At 33.1% G+C, this 11,384-nt stretch overlaps 1 protein-coding gene across 1 annotated transcript; it reads right to left on the bottom strand.

Moving 5' to 3' along the window:
- Positions 1–544: 544 nt before the first annotated feature.
- On the bottom strand, positions 545–3,473 carry LOC123522954 (E3 ubiquitin-protein ligase TRIM33-like). Its single transcript, XM_045300501.2, has 2 exons — positions 3,125–3,473; positions 545–2,233 (listed from the first exon to the last, which is right to left on the bottom strand). Exons 1-2 carry the CDS (start codon positions 3,457–3,459, stop codon positions 1,627–1,629), a joined length of 942 nt encoding a protein of 313 aa, XP_045156436.2. The 5' UTR covers positions 3,460–3,473; the 3' UTR covers positions 545–1,626.
- Positions 3,474–11,384: the final 7,911 nt, after the last annotated feature.

Here is an 11,384-nt window from a genome sequence, read left to right as displayed (position 1 = left end):
TTTGCAGTAACGGAGTGAAAGCAATAACATAATTCATAAGAAGGTCAATAAATGATTTATAATATATTAATAGCTTAATAAGTAAAACTGTAGGTGACCACTGATGCGGTGTTATTTCATCTTTTGAAACATTGTTCACATACTCCTCATAACGTTTCCTTTTCTTTTATTTTTTCTGGGCTGGAAACAGGTCGGACACCCATTCACACATCCCCAACAAGAAAGTGGCATAACCAACTTCCGCAGTTGTTTTTTTTGTAGAGTGAGAGACGGTGAGCGGGACGATAAGCAACCATTTCAAAAATGGTTCTTCTTTCCTCTCACAAAGTGGTTTAGAGGATATAATCATATTTAGTGATATCTCTAGTAATTAAAATTATAATTAAAAAGTAAGTGATTTTTTTTTTACAAATGTAATAGTCCAAGGACCTTGCAACGTTTGGATTGAATAAACTAGCTAAACTAATTCTTGTTTTTGAACTTCATTCACTGTTTTTATATCCTCACTAAAACAACAAATAAACAAAAACAAAATACATCATCTCTGTCTTTTATTTTTTACAGAACAGAACAGCATTTAATTGAGCTTTATACATGAATATAATGATTTGTCTACAAACAGTTTATAAACTGAAAATTATAATCATGTGAATATGTATATGGAAAAATATACACCAAAACGACACCTACGCCTGCACGCACGTCGCACGCACGTCGCACGCAGGCACGCACATGCATTCTACAGAAAATAATCAATTCTACAGGTAATGAATCTGTTAAGATATATGAAACAAATGCATGCAAGCAAAGTGAATTAATTTTTCTGGTTAAGAGACTATACAGTTAATTAAATAAACACTATTGTGAATTCAAACTTGCGTTTTTTATGACCTGTGACACTGGCTAATTTCAAATTTATTTATTTAGTTAGTTATACTCATTTTACTATTTTATCTAGCTTGTTCTGGTGAGGATCAAAGCAGACTGATAATGGACCTTGGTCTGTTTTGATTACGCCTAACCTTGTTTCTAAATCCTGACTAAACCCACAATATTTGATGATCCATACCCACAGGCTAGTATGTTTCCTCTCTGATCGGTACATACTCCATGCGGCTGAACTAAATCAGGATCAGTAAATGTTGATAGATAATTGCCCTCTATGTCTAGAGTTATCACACTTGTATTATCAGCCACATACACACGGTCTCTGTTTGTACTCACACTAATCAATATGTTTACTTCCAGTGAAAATTCGGTTGCCTGATTTGTCATTTGTAATTTTATGTAAAATGGTGCCACTTACATCATGAATATAAAGTTTTGTTTCTATCAGATATGAAAAAAATCCCATCATTGAAAACCAAACCACAACAGTAATGACCCATCTTCAGTTTGTTCCTTGTTGTTTTCCTCTTCTCTTTTAGTGATACACACTGTATGTTGTTGTTTGTCAGACTTACTGCAGCTTCTTGTTGGCTGGTTAGACATACAGCAATAGGTCCTTCCTCCAAATCTAGATGATCTATGATGGTATCTATAGAAGCATCTAGACGTTTAAACTTGTTATTATTGTTATCAGCAAGCAGCAAGGAGCCATCCTGAGTAAAACAGGATCGAAGTATTCTACATTGTATATTTGTATTCTTTAGCCCATTTATGAATATTCTTCTGCTGTTTCACCTTGTAGGTTGCTTCCGCTTTAGACACCTGTCCTAATGCCTTTAATTGTATTAGGTACTTTTTGATTGTCCTATCAGCAGAAAAAAACCCTTTTTTCTCTTCTGTTTGATTTTGTATAGTGCTTGTGGAAGTTTTAGCTTTATCGATTATTTTCTGAGCAGATTTGGCACATACAAATTCTTGGGCTTTATTTCCATTAGACTTTTGTAGCTTGGAAGCATATAGTTCCAGGTCATCGATATCTTTCTCGGCTACCTTGATCTCACTCTGTAGATATCTTTCCATACTTTTGCACTGCACATCCAAGTCTTCAAGCGATCCAGTTTCAAGTCTCTTGAGCTCGGCCTCCAGTTCTCTTCTGTAGTTTATGATAGAATCAGTTGCTTTTTGCTTTTGTTTCTTTAGATCACTGAGAATTTGCTGTATGACTTTCTTTTTATCCTCTGCAGTCTTCTTTGCTGCAGTGAGTTGTTCCTTGGTTTCATCAGAATTTGATTGATTATATAGATAATCAACTTCGTCCGGAATGGAGTGTATACTCTGACATGCTCTGAAAAAAGAAATGAATTCCTGTATTATGATCATATATACAGGCTTCATTTTAAATGACAGATTTCCTATAACGGGTTTTCTTAGGACGTCCTACAGCTTTCTTTATTTTGAAAAAAAAATCATTAAATAATTACATATAATTGTATGTTACTGGTTAAATAGGAAAAAGTGACATCTGATAGGCGCTTAAATACTGTAGTATAAGATATGTCTGCGAAGTCAAATTTTTGCGAATATAAGTGCTTAGAAGTAAATGTTTGCGACGTTCTTTTTTACAGATTTGGCGTAAAATTAACACAAACTGAGAATCGCTTATAAGATAATTATGACTTGGAAATGAAACGCATCTTAATTGATATGCTTTAAAACTGAACTTTTTAGACACCATTCCATAATCCACTGACCTAATGTTAACCGACATATTTCTGTCATAATTTATTCACATTGGCAGAACATACTAGGCGTTGTTTCTTTTAACATTGTTGCATGCAGCTAAGTGATAACACAGAGTTATATGCTGTTCCAGTTTGCAGGTTAATTGAAAAAAAAAAATGATAAAACATTTTTATTTACAGGTAAAATGAAATAGCTCATTCTTGCATTTCGTCAGTTGTTTGTACTATTCCTACTAAACAGAACAAATCTGTACAGATTAACGTGCACCTAGCATTGGGGGTGGCAGGACGGAGAGAGGTGTGTCACGGGTACAGAATGACGAGGTTTCACGCAGGTTTTGCAAATTATACCTGGTTTCTTCGTCAAGAAAATAAAAAATTGGTAAATAGTAGTTTTGCGAAATTTATTACTTCCTTGTTAAATATAGTGGAAGCAAAATCATTCACAAAAGAATGCTTTACCATTAAAGATAGCTAAATCTAAAAGTATTTACCTGTGATTTATAGCTACACAAGTGACGCAGACAATCTCATCATGGTTCTTACAGAACATATCCAAGATTTTGGCTTTGTGAATCTTACACCTCTCTGTAGGGAAACATGGCAAAGATGACAATAGAAAATGTGTACTGAAATCTGATTTATCCAGCAACTTGTGTCCCCTCATTAACGGAAATGTTTTGTGTGTGTCAGTACATGGTATACAGTAATAGTCCTGACATTCTACACAGAAATTTTCAGCTTTACGTGTTATCTTTTTACCGGCACATACACAACAGTTTGTGTCCATAAATTCATCCGATGCATTGTCACTAAACTTAGCCGCCATTTTATCCAGTTATAAATTTTACTTCCTTTTGCACTACAAGATTGAAAATTTATATCTACTCTTATGGTTTGCATGGAAAAAAAGATAAGTAACAAGTATCCCGTTACAAATTGACAGTGAAATATATAAGACCAAGACAGGTTGTTTAATGTCTGAATATGTTATTAAATTTTTGGAGTAGTGTGGTCATTTCTTGAAAAATTAAAGTATAAGAGTTATTATTCTACGTTTTAAAACTATATTGAAAAGAAAATGACTGAATAATTTTGCAGATAAAGTTACGAAAACATATTTTTTCAAGGAGGGTTGTCATCTTGTAAAATGACTGTATTTTACCAGTAATATCAGAATGATGATAATTATACACGCAGCTCATGTTTGAGGAAAAGGTAGGTCACTAGGTTGTTGTGGGTCTTTAAGAAAATTCAATAAAGCCCGTTATACCTGATGAAGGATACGGGTTTAAAGTAACAGACTTATCCCATATAGATTTAAAGTCACTGAAGCGTTTTACATATTTCTAAAACAGGTATATTTATCAAAATGATTTAATGGGTATGAAATGTATAGGGTACAAAGTACTACAATATTAATTTACGTAAAACGTTTATAAAAAATGTGTAAGTATTTCCATGCGCGGATCCAGATATGTATACGCCGATCCAGATATGCATACGTCAATCATGCATCTCCTCCCCTTGACTCTTTTTTTAAAAAGAACTTAACAGTGTTGGAAAGTCAGGGCGTATCCAAAGGGAGTGCTGCGTTGGGTACGAATGCAATCCCCGTCCTTTCGGCAAAGTTTGCATACTATATCCCATAATTTTTGTGCAAGATCTGTGTTTTCTGGATTTCTTCAACAAAATTACATATACTTGTCACATAGGCAAATACTCTTCATACAAAACAGTTATTTCTTTATAAAGACCAGCGATAAGCGATATCTAAACTGCGATAGAAGTTTGAAAAGTGGCAGCATTTAATAGTAGAGCACACGAAGGAGGACCCAAGGGTGTTCGGGCGGTGCTTGTGCCACATCAAATCTTGCCAGCATACACTTTTTTATAGCTTAAAATCAATATATTTGTCAAGATTGTCTGCTCGATTCGCTTGCAAAACTTCATATATAATTGAAGTGATTGGAGAAGACAATAGATAGACCAAAAATATTCACTCGGTCAAATTGCTTATTTTGAAAAATTACAGATTTAACAGCTGTCATTGTCTCAAATATTTATACTAAATTTTACGCGCAGTTAAATATCTATTGTTTTATTCAATTCATAATGTTTAAAATGTTTACAACCTATTAAAATAGTATATTAATTAATAGCTATTTAAGGGTGATTTTTAATTATATTCAAAAACGTTCGCTTACGTTCTCTAACCTTTAAGGGGAAATTTTTATAACGCAGTCAGTCGCATCTGAGAAATATTTGAAATTTTCCAGTATTCATGATTTTGTTCGTTTCTTTAAAAAAACATGTTCAAGTCCAACTCCGACAAGTCCTCAGATATACGTCAAATTACACGAAGTCTATTCCAGATGATAAAAACGTTCACGGGGAGTTCCCAGTACCACACCTACAAGAGTGCGGACATTCTTCCGTACCTACCCCCACTCGCTCTTTCAAGGCTCGTATTCTCACACCCTTTCAGAAAAACCTTGCTACACCTATGAAAGTTGGGAGTGGGGGATGGAGAGGAGTGATAACATATGTTGTGGTTATTACCCTCTTCCACTTTTACAAGCAGCAACTTTATTTTCGAAGACAAATAAAAATAAATGTAAAAAAAACTACAGAAATAAATATATGGACAGGTGTAAAGTTTGGTATTCCATTGCCGCGGTAAAATATTCGTTTTAAAATTACAAAGAAAAGATGAAGCTTTTCTGTGAATAGGCTATAAAATTTACAAGATTTAATTCAAGGTAGCTTCAAAATTAAAAAGCAACAACAACAACAACAACTAAAAAAATGTGAAACAGAGAACATCATTGTGATATATATCTTGCATGTGGATTTTGCAAACAAAAAACCGAAATTTAAGGAAGACCCTCTCGTGAAACGTATTCTGTACCAGTACTAACTTGTTCATGACAAACAAGTTTAAACTTCCCAGCATAACTCTGGTGTAAATTGAACAGTGTCTTTTGACTAACGCAATGGTTTTAGAAACAGCCGGCCTAGCAAGAGATTCTGTAAGAAACGATCAGATTCTTAGAAACATTAGATTTCTCTAAAAGAATTTCCCTACCCAGCCTGTAAATATAAACAATGTTCCTTATCTGATTTTACAAAGTCAACATTTTAAAATAGGATAAAAGTAAAATTTGTAAATTAAATTTGCGTATAGAGCTACGTTCATAATTAAATGTCATGCAATAACAGTTGATTGATAAAAACCTGTGTTTTAGTGGTATTACACATTTATACTGTGTCTATCCATACATTTATACAGTGTGTACAATTCAAAAACTGGTGCATAATACTTTTAATACACATAAACTTGTTATTTTATGTTTTCATACACTATATGAAGTAATTGTTCATATTTTCAAATATGAAATTTGAATCTTATATACCTTTAACAAACAAATTGTATGGAATTTGAACTATAGATCTACTAAGGGTTTCGCTAAACAGCTTGTGTTTACATGAAAAATGAGTATTCTTTTTAATGAAATTTACTACAATCGTTCACACTTCTAACATATTTACATTGTTTATTGGAATAAATATCAACAAATATAATGCATTTTATGAGAAATGCATATCCATATGTGATATATTAATTTAGAATTAGTTTTTGAACTACATTTATTACTGAGAAACAGTATCTATGGCAATATCAAACACATCTTCCCGGTGCAATCATGACGTTACGTTATAATAACAAAGATAAATATTTCAGGTTTTTCCGAGGAGGCATTGAAAACACATAGAGTATCGATGTTTCTGCGATAGAAAAAGTTACATTTGTATACGATGAAATCAAATAAGTTTGTCTCCTGGTTTAGTATCTCACGAGCCAGAATGTAGACAGAAACTTCTTTAAAACAACTGAATGAAATGGTTTATATTAACTGTCAAAGTCACCAATGATATGAACGTAATTCTCATTTTTCCTCCTTGTACCTCTTGACTTCTTTATATTTTAACAGAAGCATTAAATATACTTAGGAAAGTCCGATATAAATGCGCACGGCTCGAATTTCGTTTTATACGTATGCAATAATTTATCCTTCTTGACTTTATTGTAAGAATATTTCCTGAAATTCTTTCTCTCGTATACAGTTTGTAACTTACTGAAGCTATTAAACTTTTTGGTTCTGTAACTTATCAGAAAGCTCTTGTGAAGTATAACTGCTCAATCACATTTCATGATTTATGAAGGGCACCAAAGTAACAACAAAAGATAAGGTGTTTTATATCCGTAATCAAATGCTCTTTTATCCCCTTTTTCTGACAAATATCAAGTTTAGTTGGCGTTTATTGACAGAGGCAAGATTTCAAATAATTTCTGTTATATACTTGCCAAGCCACACTCACAGGTTTTTAACTAGATTGATATTGTAGTGATGTTAAATTTTCTTGACCTGGTGAACTTAAGCACTACTGATCATTCAAACAAACTGACTTTTGGGAAACGAAACAAAAATAAAGGTAGGGTGGACTATAAAGTATGCTGATCGTTGTTTTCCTGTTTGCGTCTTCGGTGCCGTATTGCAAAGACCAAAATCTTGTGAAAGTGTTGTGAAAGTCGATTTTTTTGAATTTTGGGTTCTTTCATTTGGAATGTTTTTTATGCTATATCCTAATAAGTGACATCTGATATATACTAATTGGAAAGACATTTTGGAAAGGGCAATTAAAGTACAAGAAAAGTATCATTTAAAGTAGCCTGTGACGTCAATGTTTGCAAAGTATCACTTTAAAGCACAAAGTCATCTTTTTTTTACAAAATTAATTTGTGTTACCCTTTTAACATCTTTATCAGATATGCATTTTATACATCTTAAAGTTTATCGCATTATGTGTTAAAATAGTTTTCGAAGTTTTAAGCCTACTTACAGAAATTCAATCAAATCGCAAGACTTAGTATACTATTCTAGAGTGAGGCATTTGCAGAAGATGATATGATGATGATGATGATGATGATGATGATGAATTGTGAACAAGTTGAATTCAATTGTAGTATCCGTAGAGAAGTATTTAAAACTAGCCTTGGGTACTTTGATCAAGATTTTCTCATTACAGTTTGGAGAGCAACGTATGATAATAATGGAAAATGAATTAGATAAACGTAATAGCCTGGGGCATTAAGGTAATTCTGACCGAAACATTAAACAGATAGTATCGACAATATAGAAAACATAGGTGTACCCATAAACTGTAATTCAGGTAAGTATGTAATATATGTTTAACATGTATGTCCCTTATACCTGACATAACCAGGAGCTTTGTTATATAAACACTTAGCTTCAGGTTGATGAAAAGCTCGATATTAATGATAGTTAATCTAAATGCAGATCTAATAAGATATTACACGTTGACAAACTAAAAGTGTTGGCGTGACGGATGTTAGATTTGTACTTTGTGTTACGTTTGTGTTTTTCATTACGTTTGTGTTTTTCATTAATTTTCTGTAAGTTCTGCACTTCATATTAAATGTTTAATTTTGCTTAGGGATTGGTCCTCAATGACTGAATACTAAAGTACTGCTAGTTGCTGAGCCTTATTATTTGAAACGGGAAGTTAAGAATATTCAATATATATATCCGTAGGTTGTGTCAAATCATCGCGTAAATGTTGAACAATTAGCTAACATGATAAATATAAAATTAATGTTATTTGTAACATTGGTTCAAGAAAGGTAGACAGAATCAATTGGTCACAAGTTGGTATTTCTGTGTCGTGTGCTATTTACTTTGTAAATTGCTTTTATCGTGAAAAGATTCAAGAATGATATACAAAACGCTGGCGTACAATTTCTGTTAGTTCGTGCAAATCTGCCTTGATCTCTGGAATCTATCAGATCAACCATTAATGCATTCAAGATTATCTGTAGATTAGCTATATCATTTTCCTCTTGCTACATGTATTTCGACGAAAGGTTTCTGCCGGCAAAATGTCATTTTAAACTTACTTAGCATTTTATTTCTAATAGTTCTAGTTCTTGTAATTGAGTAATCGTATGCAAAATCGTTGCCAGTACATTACAGGAGTTAGGACAAATATTTATATTTATTATGCATTTATACAAAGATAAATACGGTCAAACATACGGCTTGTATTTCACATTCAGTTACCCACTTAGTATGTAGAATAACATCCAGTAAGAAAACTGTGAAGTAAGTTTGTATAAGGAGTTTGTCACCGTTAAAGCTAGAAAGTAGCTATCTGACATAAATTGTGTCAATGTGACATTTACACTTACACAAGTATTAAGTATTCAGTTACATTTTGCTTTGATTCATTTTTGTCCTGGTCATAAATAAAAAGGTTAAAATTCACGAAACAATGTATACTGGTACTGATGATAAACCCGGACAGATGATAAAGTCGACCACCTTGGAAATATTTGATTGCAATCGCTTATTTATAAAACTGAACACACCATCTAATAGTTTCCACTTACAGCACCAATTGGTGTAAATAAAGACAAAATTGGTAAATATTCTGTATAAATAATTAAGTTACATTTATCTGTATAAAAAATATTTATCCAAAATTACTGGGGAAGAGAGTGTTTTTTCTGCGCATGCTCACTGTCGCTACATGAAGGCCTGACTGGGTCACTTTTCATTACTTGATCAGGAATGACGGTTGCAGCTTTTTGTGAAAAGTTTCAGTATAACACTACGAAGAAAGTTTTGTAAATGACAAAGTGGTCGAATTTATCATCAGTCAACCTGCGTACAATCCCCATTTTACAAACCCCTTTCAGTTCGGGTTTATCATCAGTACCAGTATAAGTAAATAGTTTTGAAAACATTTACGTATTTACTTGTCGAACCGGAAGAAACCCTGGAGATAATTAGTCGATTCCCATAAATAGACACATTCCTCTTCTCCAGATATCATCCTTCTGTTATCTTCGGGTGTAAGACATGGATGTCTGCATACATTCAATTAGAACTCCCAGATGTTCTGTCTCATAAAGTTGTAGAATTTCAACACTAGAAAAACTAATACTACCAGAAGAAAGATTTCTGTTATTCCTGTCCCATGCATCCCTTTTGTTAAAAGACGTATGTCCTTCTACAATTGGGAATCGGCAAATATCTTGCACTGTTTTCTGACTTGTCCCTATAGGTGGATACAATGATGAGGGTCCTTCCCTCGATTCCACTTTTCGTTTCAGTAGGATATGGTTTGTGGGTCTTTTGTTTGCCCTTCCCACTATCTTCCCTCTGTATGATATCATAAGAGTACGTAAATGCGCAGCACAATGTTCCAAAGAATTACCTTAAAGGTTTCGCGTATTTTTAAATTATGCATTACATATGTAATTCATAATTTGAAAGATTCCAGAATATGTAAATTTCCTGTAATGTGTAAAGGCAGATTTTGTGTTTAAGTATCCAGTTTTCTTATTTATCTATCTTTTGTACTGTATTACATTTATCGCACCTATATTGGCGAAAAAAAAAGATATTGAATAGAATTGAATTGCATGAACAACAATATAAGTAAATATCATAAAACGCAAAAATAATAATCACTTGGTCAGTTTAGCTTCACACATATTTGTCTTTTTGTGTTAACTAAATAATCAGGATAATATGTAAGTAATGATATACCCTTAAATCTCTTAACAGAAATACTGAAGTTATCAGACTCTGAAATACAACGCCTCCGAAAATAAATCCTGATCCAGTGTATTTTACATTCAAGAGCTGTAAGACTAAATTTCGTTAAAGCTTTCTGTGGACCTGTGACGAAGTTTGTAATGCTTTTTTATTTTTATTGAACACCATTTACGTCAGATTCGGCAATGCAGTTTTCAGACATGTAATTGGTATTCCCATGGGGACAAACTGTGTATCCCTGGTCGCAGATTTGTTTTATATTGTTATGAAAGAGACTTTATGTTGAACCTTTCTGCAGGCGGACATTATTTCTGCATTTAATAATACATCACGCTATCTGGATGATATTCTTAATATGGATACTCCGTTTTTTGCACAATAAGCGGATAATATTTGTTCCCGGAAGCTCCAGTTAAATAAAACTAACAATTCGGATACTGCTGCTTCATGATTAGAATTACATCTCTCTATTTATGGCAATACTATACATACCAAAATGTATGACAAGAGGGATGATTATTATTTTTGCATTGTAAATTTCCACCATTTAGATGGGGATGTACCTCGTGCTACATCTTATGGGGTATATATTTCTCAATAATTCGGTTTGCCAGAGCGTGTAGTCATGTTGAGGATTTCAATGAACGTAATCAATATATTACAAAAAAAACTTCATCAGCAAGGCTACCATTATTACAAAAATGCGTAATTATTATACTTAATTTTACTATCGTTATTCTAGTTTGGTTATAAAATTCAAAAGTAATTTAAAGACCCTTCTTCAAAACCCAATTTTTATGGAGATATGGTTTACAAACGTCGTAAAATTTTGGGTCATGGTAATTTTCCAACTGTATTAAAACGTTTTATTAAAAGAGGTTACGATCCAACTGTTTTGAGAAACACAGCATGTTTAGTGTTCAACCCGTTTTCAGTTGGACACAACTCTTTCCTCTTTGATTGTGCTTGACGGAAGAGGGGGAGGACTGTGTGATAAGCAGTTTTTTTTAATCCCACCTGGACTGTTTCGTCGGGTCATTAAGGGTGAATATTTGTGTTTTACATGACATACCTTTTGTTTCCATTGCGTGTGTTAGAGATTCACCTG

This window comes from Mercenaria mercenaria, chromosome 1 (assembly GCF_021730395.1).
Source record: "Mercenaria mercenaria strain notata chromosome 1, MADL_Memer_1, whole genome shotgun sequence".
Lineage (NCBI taxonomy): Eukaryota > Metazoa > Mollusca > Bivalvia > Venerida > Veneridae > Mercenaria > Mercenaria mercenaria.
This window is presented reverse-complemented; position numbering and strand designations above follow the sequence as displayed.

What these genes read in the sequence shown, in the direction of transcription:
- LOC123522954 (XM_045300501.2), bottom strand. Translation starts at nt 3,459, where the DNA reads ATGGCGGCTAAGTTTAGTGACAATGCATCGGATGAATTTATGGACACA. An exon ending in TGTGTAGCTATAAATCACAG is followed by an intron (nt 2,234 to 3,124) that starts GTAAATACTTTT and finishes TTCTTTTTTCAG; the next exon opens with AGCATGTCAGAGTATACACT.